General features: G+C 38.5%; 1 protein-coding gene across 1 annotated transcript in view; it reads right to left on the bottom strand.

The window, feature by feature from the left end:
* Positions 1-24,574, bottom strand: part of DOCK9 (dedicator of cytokinesis 9) — a gene marked incomplete in the record, with an annotated part of 250,627 nt that overhangs the window by 209,109 nt on the left and 16,944 nt on the right. Inside the window, 4 exon segments of the mRNA XM_034758221.1 lie at positions 1,179-1,274; positions 5,687-5,756; positions 9,407-9,489; positions 11,157-11,246. Coding sequence (XP_034614112.1) covers positions 1,179-1,274; positions 5,687-5,756; positions 9,407-9,489; positions 11,157-11,246 — 339 coding nt within the window.

The raw sequence follows: 24,574 nt of genomic DNA, 5'->3' as shown, positions 1-24,574 counted from the left end.
CGCAGTTCACCGTTCCTGGCCAATGGGAGCTGCGGGAAGCCAGGGGCCACAGGGCCATGCCTGGTGACAGTCAATGTAAACAAAATGTCTCGCAGCCTGCCAGTGGATTACCCTGATGGCCGCGTGCCGAAGGCTGTCGACCCCTGTTATAAGGGAACATTGCGGGTCTTTAAAGGAGTGTGTTCTCTAATAGGTCAGCATCCTAATAGCAAAACAACGTTAACTGGGAAGATGTTAAGTGAGGAGTTACTGTACTTGCTTTAATTATGTAATACACCATCAATACACATAGCTTAAAGACAAAACTTTTTTTCTGTTTAACCCAATATAAATATTACAATAGAATTACGTCCAATTAATTTTCCAAAAGGGGAAAGTTTCATTATACTGATAAAATAGGGATGGGAGGAAGCAATTTATGAATCGTATCATGCTATTGGTTGTAAGTTTAAAGATATTTTTAAATCAACCCCAGCACTTAAACACATATATTATATAAATAATAATATGAATGACAATGGATTTTAAGGTTATACTCTGAAGTTACTATAGAAAGTGCATCATGGAGTTCCATGTTTCTCTCAATGGATCTGTAAAGTGCGCAAATAAAATGTTTTTGTACAAATAAAATGTTTCACAAGTTATGTTAACTGCCAGTCCTGCATGGGATCAGAAAGTCAAGTTGAGTATCCATTTCTCTCAATTACACCAGTAAGATTTTATAACCGGTTCTTAGTTAACTCTCCATATCTGTATGGCGGTACTGTGGTGCTAATAAAAGCAAGTAGAAATAATTTAATTTTAAAAATAAAGCAAACAAAACAGACTCAACACACAATAGGGAGGTGATCTGGATAAGAAGGTTCCATATTACGTGGGTCACTTTTCTGATCACAATTACACCTTTTGGTGCAGTTCTAATCTGAAAGTGACTGTAAAAATGACACCTGCTTTCTTAGGAGACCTACTTTAAGAGTGCCTGGCTTCAGAAGTCTTCTCTGCTTAATTTTATATTTTACTACTTATAAGATAAGCAGAAGCTTCCCCTTCTTCACCCTATGTTCTTTTTAACAAAAACAAAGTATACACATCTACTTTTCAGAGAAGAATCATACTGAAATATTAAATATCTATAAACAGTCATCTTTTAGTGTGGCACAGGACGTTAATAAACTTACCCTCATAGTTACACTGATTGCACTATTCATATTGCCTTTGTACAGCCATCCTTGTTTAGTTATCCCACCCTTCTGAGATCCTAGAGATGCTGCATCCTAAAACAAAATTGCACAAACTGAAACTGCTTTCCATCAACAGTTGTGGTTATAGGTTATCGTAACATTTTATGAACTTTCATATACTTTTTACAATTGAATTTACAATTAGGGTAAATCTGTAGCCCAATTATCACAACAATCTTCAAAACTCTATTTTAGGATTTTATACTATTGCCCATTACCATTCTACCTAAGCACCTTTCACATAAAATCCATTAGCAATAGTTAAGTCCTTAGTGCATTTCATGAATCCTCCGATTGTTTTCTATTTGCAGGGTATAGAAACTTTGTTTGGGTAGGGATTTTTTTTTTTTAATTTTAGTTTCAGGTCTAATTTGTTGTTTTGGGAGAAGGGAGTGTATGTCAGTGTTGTGGAATGTCATTCTTGTTATGGTGGAAAGGTTTTGTCAAAGAGGAAGAAGGTTTTGCAGCATTTCCTAAAGCTGGTCAAACCACAGATTCATTTACTTCCTCTGGAAATTCATGCCATAGGTGCATCCCCTCCACCAGAAATGATTTGTCCCCAGCTTTCACACACTTTGGAACAATGCATATCGAAGTCCAGGACGGAGGAGCATAGGATTCAAGGATTCATGGATGAAAATACAGTTGTAAATGTAAATAGGGCTTGATCCATTAATTGCTTGGAAGATTGTGACCCAGGACTTAAATTAATACCAGAAGGAGACCGGGAGCCTGTGGAGCCACAGAAGCATGGGCCTGATTTGTTTTCACAGTAGCCCAAACCAGGGAAGATGCATGTGAGAATGCCTGGCAAATTCTTCAGATATACAAAGCTTTAGGGACTGCAAACTTGAGTGTCTCAGATGACGTCAGTTGTCCCGGTGTAACACGAGAGATGAGGTACCTTAGATAAACAGAACCCAAGCTATCAAGGGCTTTTGGGTTTAAAACCAAAAGCTTGAATTTCACCCAAAAATTAATTTTAAAAAAGAACATTCTAAGGAGCACAAATGTAACAAGCACCAAACAAGAAGCACTGTTAAATAAGTCACTGCTAGCTGAAGCTTGAATGGTCTTCAAGTGTAGCATCACATATCAAGTTGAGGTAACCCATTCTGGTAGGACAAAAGAATGAATTAATGGGGATTGGAAGGAGTAGTTTCAGCCCTCTAGAGAGGCACAGAGAGGAGGAAAATACTCTTTGTAACATATTTGGATATCAAGTAGTAAGCCAGCTATCAAGTGGGCATGGGACGAAAGTTTGTATATCTACAGGGGACTGCTTCAAATTAACATGGTTTAGTACCAGAGACTAAAATAGAACAATAATTATTCTTTTAAAAGCTCCATTAATATGCATATTTATTCTGGCTAGCAGCAACCTATACATGTGTGCCAGGAGCCACAAAAATATGCACAGAGGGCTGCACAATTAAATCTTAAAATTCATAAATGCCAGTTAACATGGTTTTATGGTTGTGCTAGTTCAACAGTTCCCCAGAGAACTACTGTTCTCTGTGGGTAGGCCTCAATTCTTTCCTTGTCTCACTGAAGAGCTTGCTTGCTCCTGGTCAGGCCCCTAGTCCCAGTCACCCTTAGCCTGTTGGGTCATAGGCGACCTACCATCAAATGTTAACATTCACTAGCCCGACTCAAAATCTGCCAATTCCTGCCCACTGCTTTGAAAAGTACTCCGGTATCTCAGTGCTAGTACATTATAAAGTGTAGTAAATGTGTGAAGTAACTCCCTGCTCTCCATGTGTCAGTATATAATGCCTGCATCTGTAACTTTCACTCTATGCATCTGAAGAAGTGAGGTTTTTACTCACGAAAGCTTATGCCCAAATAAATCTGTTAGTCTTTAAGGTGCCACCAGACTCCTTGTTGTTTACATTATAAATACTTCAGTAAGTCAGCTGGGGAACACTGTTTCCAACTACAAGCTCCCCTCTTTTCTCTGACACAGATTAAAAGAGAAGGGGTATCTAAGGGCCTGTCTACATGTGAAATGATACAGCAGTGTTGCTGCATCACTGTAGCACTTCAGTGTAGACAATACATATGCCAACGGGAGGGATTCTCCAATCAGCAGAGGTAATCTATCTCCCCGAGATTCAGAATTCTTCCATCAATCTAGCACTGTCTACACCAGTTTGACTACAATACTCAGGGGTGTGGATTTTTCACACCCAGGAGCAACTTAGGTGAGTTGACCTAACTTTTCAGTGTAGACCAGGCCTAAATTCTGACCTAAGACAACTTTGTTTTTCTAGTTCCAGGCCTCTGTTGAACTGAGTTTGCCAATTCTGCTGAACTATGTAATGTTTTTGTGATAGAAATGGAATTATTGTGTGTTCACCTATTCCACCATTTGAAAGTTTGAACTCAAGTCTCCAGAGGAGAAAAGCTAATGCACTTTTAAACTGCTCCATCTGTTAATTCAAAGGAAGGCAAAGTCCCTGGCCAACAGCACAATGCTTTTGCATTGAAAATTCGCTTCCTGTTTCCTACAGATTATAGGCTCATTTCCCCATTTGTATTGTTGTTGCATGCTAGGGTTATGTTTTCAATGATTTTTCCACAATAAGATCCAAAGCCTACTCCTGAACAGATTATTGTTCCAACAATCACCTACACACTAGCTTCATTCCTCACTCTCAGGCCGATTTTAAAATTCACCTACATCAAACAGCATTTACCATCTGTTGGCCCAATAGCTTGAATTATCCAAATCCTTTTATTACAACATGTGCTTTTTTTTTTCCTCCAGATTTGATGGCACTGTTCCTTATTTGCTCTTCGTTCAATTTTTCCATTATCTGCAAACTTAATAATTTTGTTTTATACATCCCCCATAAAATGATTTTTAGATACAAAGCAACTTTTTTTTTACCCACAAAAAAGCCTGACAGTCCAAAAGAAGAAAAACCTCTTGCTCTATTTGGACAGTTTTATCCATGAAGTTGTGTATCATTTGGCACTTTAAGTGCCCATTGAAGTCATTTTTTCTGGATTTCTTTTCCTATTACTATTGTTTGTAGAGGCATTTATGTATAAACAGACATCTTCTATAGTGATTGCCATTCCAAATTTTACTATACTCCAGTATTTGAGTTCCGGTATTTTTCCTTCACCTGTTTAACTTTAGTAGGAAATACTGTAATTACTGCAGCAAAGTTTATTTTTTCTTATTCACACTAGGCTCCTTCACCACCTGATTCATTTAATGGTATCTAAATAGCTTTTGTGGTGTTGAGCTGTGATATCAGAAATGCTACACTTCAGAAACAATAATTTAGGTCTTATCTCACCTCAAAGAATTCTAAAAAAATATTATTCCCATTTTACAGATAGGAAAACTTGGGCACAGATAAGTGAAGTGACTTGCCCTAGGTCATGAAGCACATCAGTGCCGAAGCAGGAATGGAATTCAAATCTTCTGACTTCTCATCCAGAGTCCTATCTACTGAACCACTATGCTTTATTGCACCACTAAGTCAATCAAGGACTGGCCCTATTTTACACACAATTAATTATTTAGTGATGAATATTTTAGAGATTAAAAAGCACTATGTAAGTACTGAGCATTACTATCAGCAGTACTTATATGATAAGAAATACAAAATTGAGTTAGCTCACTTGAAGGCTTTCACAGTACTATAAGGGAGCTGAAATATTTATGAGATAAGAAGGCAGCAGCCTCAACATTCAATCTCTTGTTCTAAAATATACCATGATAAAAACTATGTAGTGTATACAGTCAGACAGTTTGTTTGTTGAAAAACATATTTTGAAGTTTGAAACCTTCTTGAAACCAGTTGGCACTACTGAAATCACTGTTCTCAGGAAGCAGAGGATTGGAAGGAAAATAAGTAAAAAGGTTTCAGCCATTTTTGATTAGTTCCTGCTTTCTCTGACATTCTCAGAGCTGGTCTACAGTCAGACTTACACCAAAATAACTATTTTTAATCTTTGTTTTGTTATTCTGGTGCAAGCGTGTGTGTGTGTGGGGGGGGGGGACTTATTTTGGAATAAAACTGTTCTATTCCCACTTTGCTTCAGTTGCAAGTTAAACTGAAATGGAACATTTATTCCAAAATGAGTACACACACACACACACACACTTGCATGAAAACAAATGATGTGAATTAAGAACAGTTTAGTTATTTTGGTGCAAGTTTGTGTGTAAACCAGCCCTCACCAGTTATAATCCCCTCACCGCCAACATAAACTCATTCTCTCTGCTATCAGAATTTCTCCTCCATAAATATGACAGACAATGGGAACATCCAGTGCACTTATAGATTTCCCACTTTCAAACCTTTTTAAAGTCTGAAGTGACTATCGAATTAAACCTCTATTTTTACTCAATATAAACATTTAAGAGACTATTTCTAATGAAATAATCTTACCGAATAGAAAGAAATAGATTATTATCTGCTCACCTCATCTTTATCTGCTTCTTCATCAACTTCATATACATGAACTGGAAGTTTCTCTGATTTGGTCCCTTTGCTAAAGAAGAAAGAAAAATTCTTAATACTCAGATATTTTGTGATCACTTACAAAATCATTCAGTATCCAACCCTTTACAATTATTCTGAAAGGAAAATATAAATCACACTATTAAGAGGCAGTAATATGTGCTCCTTGGTGGAACAGAATTCACCTAAGCCATTTTCCACAGTTCCATCTTCTGCCCTCTGCCATCTGCACAGACTTCTTATTGGCCTGGGGAGAGCTGCCTTAGACTGAGTAAGTGCTCTCCTCCTGCTGCACCATAATTTTCCCTTCTATTCCCCTCTGTGCTGGGAACAGGATTTGGGACAAGCAGTCAGTCCTTAATTTTGAGATACTGTATTTGCATTTAATTTCTGAACATATGTTATACTGATTAATCATTGGGTTTTTAATTTGGGTCAAGCAAGAACCACATTTGAGTTTCCACAAGTTCCACTATGTTGTGTTGCAACTTTGGGGGCAGTAAGTCTTTAGTGGGTGGGGATAGAGTATATTTATTCAGTTGTTAGGGTCAGGACTGCAGGTGGGGAGGAGCATATTGTGACAGATATGCATGCAGTACTTTTAGGGACCATACTGTATTAAGTTTACGAATGCTTTATGTACCACTGTGGGCTAGGGACTGTATATGACTCAATAAGGGGAGGGTTACCACAGCTCCTCCAGGAATTAAAATCAGTGGGGGTGATTACTGCAGTTCCCAAAATTGTGAAAAGCACTAATGAAGTACCAGTCCCCAGGGTGGTTTGCATATACTGGTTTAAAGCAATCCCAGAGGAGAGGCAAGAGACAAAGTATGAACTTCAGTTATAAAGATGGAGTTTAAACAGACTCAGGGATTTAGGCAGACTGGCTTATAGGCGCATCACAGTGAACTGTGGGAGAGGAACTGCAGCCAAAACCTCCAGTCTGGAGAGAAAGGACACAGGTCCTTGCCCAGAGAGAGGTGAAGGCTAAAGGCTTGAAACCTGAACAGCATTCCTAAAGCAGACAATGGAGGGGGGTCAAAGGTGCAGTTACCCCCAAACTGGCACATATTTTCCAGAATAGTGAGATTCCATGTGTAACTGGGACTAAGACTGCTGGAGACTGCCTAAGTCTGTCTCAGTGACAGCTCAAACACGCTCTGAGGGTCATAGAATCATAGAATATCAGGGTTGGAAGGGACCTCAGGAGGTCATCTAGTCCAACCCCCTGCTCAAAGCAGGACCAATTCCACAGTTTGGTGCAAACCACATGTCCAAGGTTCGGTGGGTCGCATGGTTTCTCCAGCCGGGCAAAAGATTTGGCCTGGGGATCTGCCAATCAGGAGAACAGAATGATGGCCAGGCTAAACAGCTACAGACACACTTTGCTGCCAAGATTAAATTCATTCTCATTCTTCATTTATTTAATTAAAAAAAAGAATATAATGTTTTAGCCATTGCACTATAAGCTATCGGGTTTGAATTGGCTTTTTGGGAATCTTCAAGGGAAACCAGGCAAGAAACATTCAACAATTTTCATACGGAAGCACTTAATTAAAAAGAATGAATAAATTATCTGTCATTTGACAATTCAGTTTGTTACAGTAAAAATAAAAGTCCTGAACACAGATTTAAAAGGTTGGAGGCCTTCAAACTGAAATTACTAATCAATATAAACATTAGAGATTAAAAAGACCAATGACATATCACATATCGTGAAGGTGATTATACTGATCACATTTAATTAATTTGAGATCAAGTATTTGGCAATGTAATTAAAACAACATCTGAAAAAAGACAATGCTAGAAGGAAAAGTTACAGGAAGAGAACTAAAAAAAAGCAACAGAAAAGCTACCTAGGTATATGAAGTAGTGGTTGAAGCCATACAAGTAGAAAAAAAACCCCATGATGAATAAAGTACATTTGCAGTACAAAAGGGACCTAGAGTTGGGGAGGAGAAGGATAATTCAGATACATCATTTGTCCAGAGGCATTAATTTTTAAATTATTTCCTACATTAAAAAAAGGACACAGAATTTCTAGCTCAATTCTGAATTGAAGCTCTTCTCCTTAAAAACATTTTTTTAAAAAATAAAAAAAGGTTAACCCTTGCATTTTCAAAGAAAACATTCAAAATTTGAGCCAATTTAGTACTTAGCGAAACACCTAGTAGGCCCTTCTTGCCAACAAATCAAAAAGCATCTGCTAGGGAACTGAATCCCTTTATTTACCTCAACATGTTAACTAAGGTCTAAGAGCAAAATTTTAATTGTAAAAATATTCAGCAATTTCACTGATTATTTTAGAGGGAATATTCAGCTCACATGCTTTTGCACTGTTTTCATCTGCAGCAATAGATAGTGGGACAGAGTTGGAAAAGGGAAAAGGTGGCAGTTGGTTGATGTCAAGGGTTGCAGAGGTAGAAGAACTAGCAATTCAAGCCACACAAAATATAAAAATAAAACTTAAGCCACATCCACCTGTGCCAAAAATATGAAAGGAAGGAAGATCCTTTCACCAATGCCAACAGTAACCCTCGGGTGACAAAAACCTGAATCACCTCCTGTATCTTTCCATTTGTCAAAAGCTTCCCTCTGACAACTTCTACAGCTCAGTTGTGGTGTTGTCAATACAAAAAAATAAATAAATAAATAAAAAAATCTGTGGCATGCTGAAAATACTGGGTCAACAAAAAAGTATATAACAAAAGAAATGTTGTGCAAGTTGTATTATTCATTTTCATAGTTAATTCAATAAAAAACCCTCCATTTTCATCTACTTGAAGTGACATGTTTCTCCAATAATTCAGCATCGGACCACTTCAGAAAAGGAGATACTTGCTGCAGAATTTAGGTCCAGTAGTTGACATAGGCACATGACCTCAGTTACCTGCTTTTAAATGGTTCAGGACCTGTGAGGCATGCAACATCTGTGAGGCTCTCCACAAGCAATTTCAGGAAGAGGAATTGATCTCTTTACTTTAAACCTACACCTATAAAATGTGTGTGCCCACCACAAAGATGGAAAAAAATAAATCCTAGTTTCAAAAAAGCAATGCTTGTCTTTCATTAATACTCCTTTCCATGCAGACTTAAAAAAAAACAGACAAAAGATGTTTGAAGTGCTATGTATTCTTACAATGCTCTATAAATATAAAATAGTTGCATTCATTCTCTCTGTTAAAAGTGTGTGTGTGTGTGTGTGTGTGTGTGTGTGTGTTGTTCCAAACTTCTGGAAAGTTGTTGAAGCTGCCATCAATGCTGAAAAGACTGTATATTGGCACAGTAGCATAAAACAACTCTTACCATATTTTAATTATCAGTTTTATTTTTATCAATATTATCCAAGTTCTTCTTGTTATCCCACAATTACCAAGGCAGCTTTATTATGATAGTTTTTCAGATATCAATTCAACAGCTTTTATATCCTCAAAAGGCTAAGAAAAATTAACCAATATGAATTCCACCCTGAAAACCTCAGGGTACAGTACAGAGTATTAACACTGGTAGGCTAGATCTGAGGTTCTATATTACATGAAATGACTTTTTTACGACCCAATATGTCATTAAAATAAATTTTTTTATATATATATATATATATATATATATAAAAAACTTCATATTATATAAAGTTTTTCTGCAACTTCAAAATCTAACAGTATCAGATAATTTACTCACTTTGGAAGCTGTCGAAACTCTCCTGAGTAGTCTTCATATTTATAATTGACAACATGCCAGTCTGAGTTGTAGGTTTTGATGCACTATTTCAATGGAAACAAATGTCACAGTACATCAAATTAAAGAAGTTTAGCTGAAAGCACTCCCTAAATACATGTAACGGCTCTCTTACATTACAGTTGTTTGTGAATTATTATAGTTACCTGGAAAGCATTGCAAGTTCAAATGCATTATAAATGTTTATTCTGTGAATGTCACATTTTGTTTCTTTTGTTAAACATGAAATATATCTTGCCAGTATGGTGAATGTTCAGATTCAGAAGCTGCACAAGTATGTTTATGTCAAATGAACTAGTTGCTGGAAACAAATGCTAAATGCATAAGGAATTTATAAATTCAGAAAATGATAGACTAGTCATGTGAAATAAAAACATCACCTCCTAGTTCCTGAGAAGCAAAGAAGCTAAATGTAGGTGGAAACAATATGATAAAATGTCTTGAGTATATTTAGCCTAAAAATATAGATGTACTATCAAAATAGCAGGATCAACTTAGTACTTTCTATCCTGGAAGAACTAAAATCTAAAGTTATGATTGTAAGTATTCAGTTTTATATTTTTAACACAACTACAAGAATGTTTTGAATCTAAAACTGCATGCTTGCAGCTGTTGAAAAGCAATTATGTCATTCTGTTCTGGACTAGATCACAGGAAGTATCATTTTACTCCACCCATGTTGCTGTAACTAACAGACAAATTTATCTTGGCTTTAGCAGAAGTAGCATAAAATTCATTCAAGTATCTTGCAAGAGACATTATACAATACTTGAAGTTTTTAGACATCATATGAACACACACACAAATATACTCCATCATATTTCCAATGCATTTGTACACATACTTTGTAAAGTACAAAGTCAACATTTACTAGGCAATAATTTTTAAAGTGTGTATAAATTAGATGTTTCATTAAAATTCGTGATTTAACTCATGCACACCAGCCCCCATCTCCAAATATACTCTACAGTGACATACTCCATACAGAAGTCTCATTTGCAAAGCACAGAAAATATAAATAGCTGACAGACCCAAAATATTCAGACCTTGGGGACAAAACACAAAGGTTTGTGAGGGCTTGTCTGTGCCCTGAACTTGATCCTAAAACAGTACAATTTACCGCCAATTTTACTGTGATATAAATACTTGAAAACTGGTCTCGCCAGTGGCGAATAAAGTTTCTTCTGGTCAATAGGTGAAAGTCATCAGCAACAAAGTGAAATTAACCAGACTCTGGTCAGCTCCATAGCTCCCTTCCCAATGTTATTCTGAAGCAGCAACACTGACCAGAATCCTGCAAATTTCACTTTGCTGAGGATGGGGAAACTGTGAGGAGATGCACAGCGGTGAGACAGAAGGGAGGAAGGGAAAAGCCCCCAACAACCCAAAAGAGCCAAGAGAGGAGACAGAATAAGAAGTTTCCAACTCCTATTAGCCATACCTGATATGAAAGATTGTTCCCATGTAAGATGCTAGGACATCACCCCTCATTTCCAGCAGCTAAGAGAGGGATCACTGTGTTTCTGCCTTTAAACCCATCTGTGGGCTCCTCCTGTCTTTAACAACTAGATGCCAATAAGTGTCTGGTAAATTTTTTCAGCCCTATTGAAATTTAATCTACGGAAGCAAGTAGACAACTAAACTATTTAGACAGACATGCGCGCACGCACACAGACACACAAATAAACGTTACCTCAGTTACAAACAAGCTTTGAGCTTCCTTTTCTGCATTTTCAGGAACAGTAGAGCATATATATCGACCCTGACGTTTCAATAATGCTGTCTGTTGACGACAAAAAATAATCTGAGAACTTCAATCAAATAAAAGACAAGTAAGATGTCGTGAAATCCAGTCCCCGTCACTCTGAATTATATTGACAAAATGAGTTGAAGCATGAAAGATAAAATTCCCTGAACAATAAAGCACCTTTATACCAACATACCTAAAATGTGCTGAAGTAATGAAATTGCTAATAATGTTGATATATAAAGTATTGTCTCTGGGAATCTGACTTAGTACCCATTAAGATGAATGAGGCACTTAATGCCCAAGTCATTTTGGGGGGTTCTGCAAATGCAGATACACATTTACGCAATTTTTTTTGAGAATCTCTTACTAACCATAACAACAAGACAGCTTTTTTTTTTTTTTTTTTTTTAAATGAAAGCTTAGATTCAGGAGAACAAAAAAGCAGTATGTATCTCCACATAGCATCTCAAGCTGACCTCTGGTCTCAAATCTTGATCTGAATTCTGAAGTTCAATCCAACCAACCACAGTACCTCCTACCAAAAAAGAGCAAAGACTCTGTAGAGGAATAATATGGCACAGAGAACTGTCTTAAAGCCTATAACAAAGAGCAATATTTGATTTTTTTATCCATTAACATTAAGTAACTAAATAAGTGTGGATAGGAATTGAATGATATTGTAATTGTTTAATGTACAATATAATTTGCTTCCCTGAACATGGACTGCATTTCTTTTTCTGTTTGTGGTTTTACTGGATTTGTTTGTTTTGGTTTTAAAAGAAACTAAGGTCTGGTCTATACTACCCGCCTGAATCGGCGGGTAGAAATCGACCTCTCGGGGATCGATTTATCGCGTCCCATCGGGACGCGACAATCGATCCCCAAATCGGCGTTCTAACTCCACCAGCGGAGGTGGTAGTAAGCGCCGCCGACAAAAAGCGGCAGAAGTCGATTTTGCCGCTGTCCTCACAGCGGGGTAAGTCGGCTGCAATACGTCGAATTCAGCTACGCAAATTCAGCTACGTGAATAGCGTATCTTAAATCGACTCCCCGCTGTAGTGTAGATGTACCCTGAGAATAATGTAAGCCAAATGGAAAGCCCATTGAAACTGTCCCATTTACTTCTGTGGGCTTTGGATCAGTCCCCCAGTCCCTGAAGAATAGTAGATTATTAGACAAATTTTGAATGATTTCTAAGAGGGGTTAGATCTACTGTGTTAATGGTACAGATGGACTGATGCAACAACTATTACAACCAAAATTTGGCCTTTACAAAAAAGGCTTACAAAACTACCTAAAACACTTTCTATTTTGGGGATGGGGGGGAATATATATATTTTACACTCACATGGCACTACTGGGCCACATAACAATGGCCACACTGGGTCAGACCAATGGTCTACCTAGCCCAGTATCCTGTTTTATGACAGTAGCCGATGTCAGATGCTTCAGAGGGAATTAACAGAACATGACAACTATCAAGTGATCCATTCCCTGGTGTCCAATCCCAGCTTCTGGTAGTCAGAGGCTTAGACACCTCCAGAGTATGCAGTTGGGGGGAGGGATAGTTCAGTGGTTTGAGCATTGGCCTGCTAAACCCAGGATTGTGAGTTCAATCCTTGAGGGGGCCACTTAGGGATCTGGGGCAAAATCAGTACTTGGTCCTACTAGTGAAGGCAGGGGGCTGGACTCGATGACCTTTCGAGGTCCCTTCCAGCTCTACGAGATAGGTATAACCATCTTGGACAAAAGCCATTGACGGTCGTATTCTCCATGAATTTATCTAATTTTTCTTAAGCCAGTTATACTTTCGGCTTCACAACATCCCTTGGCAATGAGTTCCATAGGTTGACTGTGTTGTATGATGAAGTATTCCTTATGTTTGTTTTAAACCTGCTGCCTATTAATTTCATTGGGTGACCCCTGGTTCATGTGTTATGTGAAGGAGTAAACATCACTTCCTTTTTGACCTCCACATCATTCATGATTTTATAGACCTCCATTATAACACACACACACACCCTTAAGTCATTTTGTTTCTAAGCTGAACAGTCTGAGTCTTTTAATCTCTCCTCATATGGAAGCTGTTCCATACCTTTAATCATTTTTGTTGCTTTTCTATGTGCTTTTTCCAATTCTAATATATTGTTTTAGATAGCAGGTGATGTGATATGTGATATGATGTACCAAGGGTTAAACAGGAAACTCTGGGCTCAAAAGCTGCACCTGCTGGATATGCACGCAAAGCTCAAAAGGCAGTGGCCCAGGCCAGTCATCACAGACAGAGCAAGGGAGCAGTCCTACTCTGTTAGCTCCTGCAGAGAGGCTGCAGGAGCTCCACTTTGCCTGGAGCTGACCCCACTTTGGCAGACAGACACCAAAGGCCCCCATGGAGACCGGGAACAGTAGGTTGCAACTGATGGGGAAGAGCTTCCAGATATCTACCAAGGAGAACCCCCACACTTGGTGAGTCCATAAGCAGACTCTGCAGTAACTTTGGAGGGGCAGAGGCTGTGGAAGGAAATGACCCAGGGAGCAGGTTTGGCAGGTGTCCACCTCAGGCTGCATATTTATCTGTCAATCACAGGACCCTAGGTCGGAACCCAGTAGAGCAGGGTAGGTCTGGGTTCCCCTACCACCAGCCCTACAGACTCATTACTGGGGGGCGCAGCTGGGCTCAGACACTGAACCCCTCAACAGGCAACCAGAACTACATGCAGTATTCAAGCTGTGGGAATACCATGGATTTACATTGTGCCATTATGATATTTTCTGTCTTATCTATCCCTTTCATAATGGTTCCTAACATTGCTAGTTTTTTTTTTGACTGCCACTGCACATTTTCAGAGAACTATCTACGATGACTCCAAGATCTTTCTTGAGTAGTAACAGCAAATTTAGATGGCATCATTTTGTTGGTATAGTTGGGATAATATTTCTCAAGGTGCATCATTTTGCACTTAACACTGAATTTCATCTGCTATTTTCCTCTCCAGTCACCCTGTTTTGGAAGATCCTTTTGTAATTCTTTACAGTCAGCTTTGGCCTGAACTATCCTGAGTAATGTTGTATCATCTGAAAACTTTGCCATCTTGCTGTTAGCCCATTTTCCCAAATTATTTGTATGTTGAACAACATTGGTCCCAGTACAGATCCTCGGGGGACCCATTATTAATCTCTTTCAACTGTAAAAACTGACCATTTATTCCTACCCTTTGTTTCCCATCTTTTAACCAGTTACTGATCCAACAGAGGACCTTCCCTTTTATCCCTTGCCTCTTTTCTTTCCTGAAGAGTCTTTGGTGAGGGACCTTCTCCAAGGCTTTCTGGAATTCCAAGTATATTATATGCATTAGATCACCCTTGTCCACATGTTTGTTGACATCCTCAAGGAAGTCTAATAGATTGGTGAGGCATGATTTCCCTTTACAAAAACCACGTTGACTCTTCCCCAACATAGTGTGTTCATCTGTATCTGATCATTCTGTTCTTTACTATAGTTTCAACCAATTTGCCTGGTACTGAAGTTCAGTTAACCAGCCTAAAATTGCCAGGATCGTCTCTGGAACCTTTTAAAAATTGGCGTTACATTAGCTAGCCTCCAGCCATTTGGTACAGAGGCTGATTTAAGCAATAGTTTACATACCACAGTTAGTAGTTCTGCAATATATTTGAGTTCCTTCAGAATATTCTCAATATCTGGTATTAGCGACTTCTTACTCTTCAATTTATCAATCTGCTCCAAAACCTCCTCTACTAACACCTCAATCTGGGACAGTTCCTCAGATCTTTCACCTAAAAAGAATGGCTCAGGTGTGGCAATCTCCCTGACATCCTCTGCAGTGAAGGTGACACAAAGAATTCATTCGCTGCATGAGGGTGATGTACTTTTGCAGTATGAGATCTAACACTTAAAAATCCATCCAGCTTGCATATTGCTGAAAGAAATTAATACTGATTTCTTAAATGTTTTTAAACATTAGAGTACAATACAGATGTATTCAGTCTGACTTAGTCCCCTTACATCTTTTATTTTAAAAGACATCACTTTTAAGCATATCAGCCACAGCCAGCAGGCAGCACAAATATGGCAATTAAAACTAATGTTTATGGTGCAGAACGTTTATTTTATTAATAACTTTCGGACTAATGGGCTGAGCAAAATGGGTGCAATTTTTCATCAAAAATCTAACTTTAAAATGGAATAATTTTTGAACTCCCATTTTACACACATGGAGATCCACAATTTAGAGATTGGAAAGCTATGAAAATTAGTGCACTTGTTACAAGTGCTTTTATATGTCTGCAGTTATGCTGTAATCCGTTTGAAACTACTTGGAAAATGTCCGTACATCAAAGATTTGAAACATGGGCAGTATAAAACAAAATTATTAGGTAAATCAGGTAATTTTATCTAATCTTTAATCACTTTAAAAATCTATTATAGGGTACATAAATCTTTTGCAAGAGACTCAACACCACTTTAAAGTGGGGATTAAATCTAGCAAAAGGTGGTTTCCTTCCTGCCAAAGACAAGACTCATCACATGTCAAGTAGCAAGACAAATCTCACATTTTCGCAGCTTGGACTCACTAACATATCTTGCTTACACACACACAAAAAGTGATGTGATAAGAGACTAGCTAGGTTGGATAAGTAAGAACTGAAGGAATTGTCTATGGCACTGAAGACTAGGTCAAGTTTAAGTGTCATGGCATGGGAAAGGGTTTTATGAAAATGGATTGTGGAAGGCCACACACAGCCAGAGACATAGGAATTTTAGCTGTGACTTTCTGCACGAGAGAGATGTGGTTTCCAGGGAGCCCAAAGAAGAGGAAGCTGCAGTGAACACCACAAGATAATCAGGACACAGAAAAGTTTAATGTCCTGCATATATCTTAAGGCTAAAAGGGACCAATATGATAATCTATTTTGACCTCCTGCATGGCACAGCCCTTACAATTTCACCTAGTAATTCTTGCAAAGGGAATCAGTCTTCCCTACTGCATAAATGAATATCAAACACAATAACTTGTGGTTGAACTAGTGCATCTCTTTTAGAAAGATATCCAAAACAATACAAAAAGTCCAGTGATTATTGATTTACCACTTCTGTTGGTAAGTAGTTCAAACAGTTGATCATAATATTTGTTAAAGTACGATCTTCCTTCCAATTTAACTGTACTTACAGATCATCATCACATCATCTGTTAGCCTTCTCTTTGATAAACTAAGGAGAATGAGCTCATTAAGTCTCACTTTAAGACTTTTTTCCAGACCTCTAATCATTTTTGTAGTTCCAATTCTTCAACATACTTTTTAAAGTGTGGATACTGCAACCAGACACAATATTTCATAGAGGTCTCACCAATGCCATATTACTTCTGTTTATCACCTCCAACCCTATCTTGGAAACATTGTGGAGGAAGAAACAGAAAGATCTGGATACGGCCTGTACACAAGTGTAGAATGAAAGGAAGAGTCGAAAATGACCTTCCCAAGTTACAAGTGTGTATGACAAGACTGAGAGCATTATTATTGGTAATGCCAAAAGCAGTAAGAGGAGAGGGATTGGATGAAAATAAAACTTGATTTTTTTCCCCCCGTGTTAATCTGAAATTTTAAGAGATGTTAAAGAGACAGGCAGAGATGTGGAATTAGGTGGAGGAAGATAAATCAGGAATGAAGAGATAGTAATGAGTCATCAACATAATAGGGCTGTCGATTAATCGCAGTTAACTCATGCGATTAACTCAAAAAAATTAATTGCGTTTAATCACAGTTTTAGTCGCACTGTTAAACAATAGAATACCAATTGAAATTTATTAAATATTTTGGATGTTTTTCTACATTTTCAAATGTATTGATTTCAATTACAACACAAAATACAAAGTGTACAGTGCTCACTTTATATTACTTATATTACAAATATCTGCACTGTAAAAATAATAAAATAGTATTTTTCAGTTCACCTCATACAAGTACCGTAGTCGTGAAAGCATAACTTACAAATGTAGATTTTTTTTTTGTTACATGACTCCACTCAAAAAAAAAAAAAAAAAAAAAAAACACAATGTAAAACATCAGAGCCTACAAGTCCACTCAGTCTACTTCTTGTGCAGCCAATCAACAAGATAAACAAGTTTGTTAACATTTACAGGAGATAATGCTGCCCGTTTCTTATTTACAATGTCACCTAAAAGTGAGAACAGATGTCCGCATGGCACTTTTGTAGCCAGCATTGCAAAATATTTACATACCAGATATGCTAAAAATTTGTATGCCCTTCATGCTTTGGCCACCATTCCAGAGACATGCTTCCATGCTGATGATGCTTGTTAAAAAAAATAATACGTTAATTAAATTTGTGACTGAACTCCTTGGGGGAGAATTATAAGTCTCCTGCTCTGTTTTACCTGCATTCTGCCATATATTTCATGTTATAGCAGTCTCGGATAGTGACCCAGCATGTTGTTCGTTTTAAGAACACTTTCGCTGCAGATTTCACAAAACGCAAATATGGAAACTACAGAACCCGAAACACCAAAAGAGAAAATCGACCTTCTGCTGGTGACATCTGACTCAGATGATGAAAATAAATGTGTTGGTCTGCACTGCTTTGGATCGTTATCAAGCAGAATCCATAATCAGCATGGATGCATGTCTTCTGGAATGGTGGTTAAAGCATGAAGGGATATATGACTCTTTAGCTGGCACGTAAATATCTTGCAACACCGGCTACAACAGTGCCATGTGAACGCCTGTTATCACTTTCAGGTGACACTGTAGACATGAAGCAGGCAGCATTATCTCCTGCAAATGTAAACAAACTTGTCTGTCTGAGCCATTGGCTGAACAAGAAATAGGACTGAGTGGACTTGTAGGCTCTAAAGTTTTACATTGTTTTATTTTTGAATGCAGTTATTTTTTGTACATAACTCTACATTTCTAAGTTCAACTTTCATGATAAAGGGACTGCACTACAGTACTTGTATTAAGTGAATTGAAATTTTTTTTATTTTTACAGTGCAAATATTTATAATAAAAAATAAATATAAAGTGAGCACCTTACACTCTGTATTCGGTGTAACTGAAATCAATATATTTTAAAATGTGGAAAACATCCAAAAATATGTATATAAATGGTACTCTATTATTGTTTAACAGCACCACTAATTGAGATTAATTTTTTTTAATTGCGCAATTAATTGTGATTAATTTTTAATTACTGACAATCCTACAACATAACGATAACAAACCATATGAGCAGACAAAGCCAGCCATGGTGGAATGTAAAGAGGTAAAAAAAAAGGAGGCAGCAAAGGACAGAGTGATGGGGAGAGAAGAGATGGCTTGGTACATCACATGACAATGAAGATTTTTTTTGAGGCTGGAGAAACAGACCATGTTTATACCTTGACAGGAAGGAAACAGAGGAAAGCAAGAGGTTAAGAATGAGGAAAAGGGAGGGGGTGAAAACAGCAGAAGCTACCACCTGCCAAGTAGTCTTGTATATTAGAATGCAGCAGGAACAGCAGCATCTCCTGCCTGAAGATGAATAAGCTGCAACTTCAGAGAGCAGCAACAAAAAAAAGGGAAGAGAAGATGATCTGTACCCTACCCCACCCCACCCCCCAGGCCAGTGAGAGCAGAGCAAAAGCACCAAAGGACCTCTGAATAAATGGAAATATGGAGGAGGTCTAAGAACAACTGGTTAGAAGACAGTGAAGCCATCTACCCCACTGAGCTGCTTCCCATTTTTCCCATAGAAAGATTTAACAGCTGCTGAGTTTCTTCTGCTCTCTTTCCGATAACTCTTTGGTCAACAGACAGGATGGAGAATTGCGACGACAAAAAAACTTCAAAAACAGACTCCAATGAGAAACTGCAGAATTGGAATTAATTTGCAAACTGGACACCATTAAATTAGCTTGAATAAAGACTGGAAGTGGATGGGTCATTACACAAAGTAAAAAAACTATTTCCCCATGCTAACTTGTTTCCCCTACTGTTACTCACACCTTCTTGTCAACTATTGGAAAATGGGTCATCCTGATTATCACTACAAAAGGTTTTTTTTCTCCTGCTGATAATAGCCAACCTTAATTGATTAGTCTCATTATAGTTAGTATGGCAACACCATTTTTTCACGTTGTGTGTGTGTGTGTGTGTGTATATCTTTCTACTGTATTTTCCACTGCATGCATCTGATGAAGTGGGTTTTAGCCCATGAAAGCTTATGCCCAAATACATTAGTGTGTTAATCTCTAAGGTGCCACAAGTACTCCTTGTTCTTTTTGCTGATACAGACTAACACGGCTACCACTCTGAAACCTGTCAGCAGGCGAAATATCTTATTGTCAGAAGTCAGCCTCCACCAGTGAGTTTCTCCACCTGTCCAGCACTGCACTGCATTTATTTGAGGGAGTGTGTGTGTCAGGATATTTTTCCCTTGCCCTCTTCAAGTGCTTGTTGCCACACAGGAGCTCTACTCCACTTTCACATGGCCAAACTTCTTTGAACTATTGCTACTTGAAATATCTAGGCAGGAGTTGAATGTTCCAACTCCAAAAAAGAGAAAATGTATTGGTGATGGGGAGAAAATTAGCTATATTACCATTGTGCTTGTAAACTGACCAAGACTGGACATTTACACATAGTGCCTTATTTTTAGAAAAAGCAAGTTATATTGCTTATAAAAAGAAGTTCAGCAGTGCTCCATCTCTGCTATTTTAATATTACCCATCTGGTAAAGCAATGGAAGAAAATATAAAATGCTGCCTTATATTTTCTACTCCAAAATCAGAAAGGTGGGTTTTTTTCCCCCCAAGTGAATCTAATGCTTATGAAAGATGATACACTTACAGTCCCAGATCCTGAATGCTTCTACACAGTACTAGTTTGTGCCCTTGGCACATTCACATGTGCAGAAGATGATCTGGAGGGGTTGTGCTGCAGCCAGAGTTCCCAGGAGGATTTATGACAGAGTCATGCAGAATTCACCATAGGGGCTCCTAGGTAACACATACAAACACTCCATTTTTGGAAAGCATACGGATGTTCTTTGCTTTGTATCCAGCCAGTTCTGCTGACTGGCATCAAGAAGGGTGGGGACTGGAGTGTTGTGGCTCGTGCTCACCTCCCTTCAAACAGTTAGTCCTCAGGGGAACTAAGAGAGCAGGGCCAAGCATTATTTAGTCCATAATGGGTGGAGAAGCTGCTATGCAAACTTTCCAATGGCACCCCAATGGTGAATAGTTCGCTTCATTTGCCTTAAAACCTTGGCTTTTCTACTGAAATTTTAACAGAGTAAACAGGAGTGGTTGTGGTGTGGACACTAAACATAGATTAAGCACACTTCACACAGACCATTGTACAGGAATATGGTAAGAAATACTTTCAGACACTACTAAGATGAAGAAAATTCAAAATGGTGACTATAAGTGAACAGCTTTGTATTCCTTTAGAAGTTTCCAATTGCTAAATCAAGCATTAGAAAGCTATAACACACAAATATCCTATTAATTACTCTAATGGAAATAAGAATGAGCCAATTAAGCAAACCTTCTAATAGTGAGGGTCATACCGGAATATACTAAAGTGAAATAAATTCATACTGAACTTATACATTATTAGAAATATAATCTTGTACAAATCACTAAAATAGCTTTTAAAGTCTATTTAGCCAAGAGAATCAGTTAGCAGACGTAACAGAGCAGATAACCAGCCTGAACGAACTTTACAACAGTAAATTTCTTAGCACAGACCAATTTCCACCTGTAAATACTGTAAATCTTCTTACCAATTAAATGAAATGGGTGTATCTATTAACCAATGCTTCAAATTAATTAACAGCATTACCTCAAAAGATCTGTGCTATCATTCCATTTAAGCATGTCTATTTGGGGGGGGGGGGGGGAAGAGAGACAAGTTCTACTTGCACAAAATACAATTGTGAAATTTGTGTCTAACAAAACCAGCAGCATAACACTGTACTGTACTGTTTTGTTTAAAAGATACTGAAGTCTTCACAATGCCAAACTGCTAAGGGCATACACTAATGAAAAGACAGTCCAGACGTTGTTTCAAGTGCCTGAAGGGCCACAACTTTATTAAAACCACATCTAAACTTTCTTCCAAAGTCTTTATAATTAGCAAGGCTTGGCTTCCTTTTCAATTCAGTAACTTTTAAACTGTAATCTGTCTAATCTAAGTCAAAGGAAAACACTTGAATAAAAATAAAAATGGAATACTGCATGAAAGGAAATGGTTTGAACACACAGTCTTATACAAGGATCAGAATTTCCATCTATAAAGAGACTGTTACAAAATGCTTACAGAGCTATTTCTGAATATTCCAGCTGTAAGTAACTATCTTAACTATATTGCCTCAGGAACAGGGCATCTTTTGGACAGCTCATCGAGTAGCTGCCACCAAACAACACAAACAAGATGTTAAGATGCATTAGAAACAGGATGGAGAATATAGAAAATATACCACCATTATTTAAATCAATGTTGTGGCTTCATCTAGAATACAGTGTGTGGTACCAGGCGCTGCATCTCGAGAAGGGGGGTTCAAAGAAGGGGAGAAATGATTAAGGGCTGGGCGGGAAATCAATGAAGAAACTGAAAAGAACAGGTTTAATTTAGAAAGCAGACAATAAGAGAAGACATGATAAAAATATATAAAATAATAAATGGTACAGAGAAGGCAGATCAGGAGCTTGTGTTCTCCCTGCCTCATAAAACAGCAAAGGGACTTTCAATAACATTGAAATGTGGCAAATACAAAACTGATAGAAGGAAATTATTTTAAATTTTCTTTTACACAATACATAAGCTATTGAATTCACTGCTATGGAATGTTCTTGAGGGCAAGAATTTAACTAGATTCAAGAAGGGATTGGACATTTATACACGTAAGAATATTTAGAGAGTTATCTTAGTTAATGCTAATACACTTTGGAAGAGATTAAATCTCATGCTTCCAAGAATAGCCCAATCTCCAACAACAAGGGACGGAGATTTCTTGCACCTTCCTTTGAAGAACCTGATACTGGCCACTGTCGGACACAGGACAGTGGTCTAAATCGGAGGCTCTCAAACTGTGGTCCGCGGACCACCAGTGGTCCGCAAGCTCCATTCAGGTGGTCCAGAGATAGTTCCCTCTAAGGCGCGTGCCTGGGTGGCCGCACACAAGAGAATGAAGGGCCACCCACCTAATTAGTGGAGCTGCGCGGGTGTGGCTCCACTAATCAGGTGCCTGGACCCTGAAGAAGACTCACATGTAAAGTAAGGTGGTGGCCTTGCGGGGAATAGAGGGTAGGTGGGAGGGGGCAGTGGGGTGAGAAGAGGGGGTGGGGGGAATTTTGGACATATAGGGCTGCGGCGGCCAGAGAAATAGGCGACTTTCCCCAGCGCCAGTGCTGAGGCTGCCGGGGAGAGACAGCCCTCCTTCCCAGCCTCAGCTCTGTGGCTGCTGCAGTGGGGGAGAGAGGACACAGCAATCGCATTAGAAAGGTAAGACTACTGATACTATTTCTCAGTTTAAAAGGCTCTTTTGCTAACAGACAGCACTGCCAGATCTAGCGTGAAGTACTATTGGATATTGTAGGGGGAGCCAAAGAAGTGCTCAGCTACTATGTTAATTGACAGGTGCTGTATAAGAAGACAGAAAGGTGACCTAAGATTTCCTTCATTATGGTGGTCTGATGTAACTGACACCTGAGGGTGTCTACACTGCAGCTGGAAGTCAGCCCTTAGACCAGATAGACAGCACTAGAGCACTAAAAATAGCAGTCTGGCTGGATATTGTGGCACTGCCTGTAGCTCGGGCTAACCACCTGAGTTCAGATGCAGGAGATCAAATGGGTTCCAGTTAGGGTGGCTAGCCCAAGCTACTGCCTGTGCCACAATGCGCATACAGGAGATTTCTTGCACCTTCCTGCACAAGTCTGTCTACCCAGGCTTGGAGGTTTGCTCCCAACTGCAGTGTAGACACACCCTGACCCTGGAATCCAAAGAAAGGGAGAGACCCTAAGACCTTACTGTCTTTCTTACTTTGTTCTCAAAAGGAAGACTAAAGAGGTCATGTTTCTCAAACAGCAGATTGGATACTATGATCTAAATTTCTTAGGGATGGGCCAAGAGGTCTGAAATCAAGAGTGTAAGAGTGACAAAACTGTTTGAACTGACCTAACCACAATTCTCAAAGAATGCTTGGGGAAATGCTCTTAAAATTGGTTTGGCTTCACTGTCTTGCTCCTTAGGCAGGTAGTCCAAGAAGATTCCTACTCCAGGAATACAATTTACTTGAACATTTGCCTCCTCACAGTTAGCAATCTGAATGGTTAGAACAGCAGAAAAATGTGTCTTGCAATGAAGGAAACCCACTTTCTTTGGTCCTTCTTGAGCTATCACATAGGAAGAACTGCTAATTTTCGTCTTTTTTAATGTAGGAGAGTGTGCACACATCAGTGCAGGGTAGATGAAAAAATCAGAATTCCTGCTTTAGCACGTGGTATTAGTGTGATGGTGTGGTTAAGCGTCATGATGGCAGCAGTCTAGAATTTGGAGAGAAGTGTATCATTCACAGCCAAAGTGATCTTGTTTTAGGATTTTCTTGATTTAGCATTTGTGGTCTTGTGAAGAAATATAGTTGAGCAAACTTTAATACTGTGTGTGATATTGTATAGAATACTAGAGCTAATAAAACAGAAAAAAGGTAGAACAGCAGAAGAACAGAACAATAGTTCTGAAGCCAACTACTCACAAAAGTAGAAGTAAGGGTGTTTGGGACTACTGTCCCTTACATAATCTTGCACCAAACATTCAGATGTCTGAACATGCATGAGGCCCCCCAACAATCACGGCTTTCAAAATAGCTTGCAACTCACTGAACCAGAGGGACATATTTCCCAGAATGGGGATCTATAGAAAATGGTCAGTGGAGAAGCATGGATTTGTTCACGTATTGCTCCTGGGAATAAAGGGGCATATGACAGAAGATACTAGAAAAACACACATGGGTCCAATAATTTTCAGTGAACCTCCAAATAAGCTATTAAATAGGTTACAGAATAAATGGAAAAAATGTCAAATTATTAAAAATTATAGAACTTCATTGGCTCTCTCAGATAAATAGTAATGATTGCCAAATTTGACTGTAGAAAATGTGTTTATTTTCAGCTGGCGGTTGGCAGTTTTCCCCTAAAAGTAATACAGTAGTTTCATATGAAGAGAGAACAGTATTCCACAGCTGGTGAGGATATACACTGTAAAAACTTATTAAAAAACCCAAATTCCTCTGAAGGGGGGGGGGGGGGGGAGGCGGGCTCACTGTGCGGCCCGCGGGGGGG

This window comes from Trachemys scripta, chromosome 1 (genome assembly GCF_013100865.1).
Source record: "Trachemys scripta elegans isolate TJP31775 chromosome 1, CAS_Tse_1.0, whole genome shotgun sequence".
Classification (NCBI taxonomy): domain Eukaryota; kingdom Metazoa; phylum Chordata; order Testudines; family Emydidae; genus Trachemys; species Trachemys scripta.
Note: the sequence above shows the minus strand (reverse complement) of the source record. Positions and strands in the feature narration are given on the sequence as shown.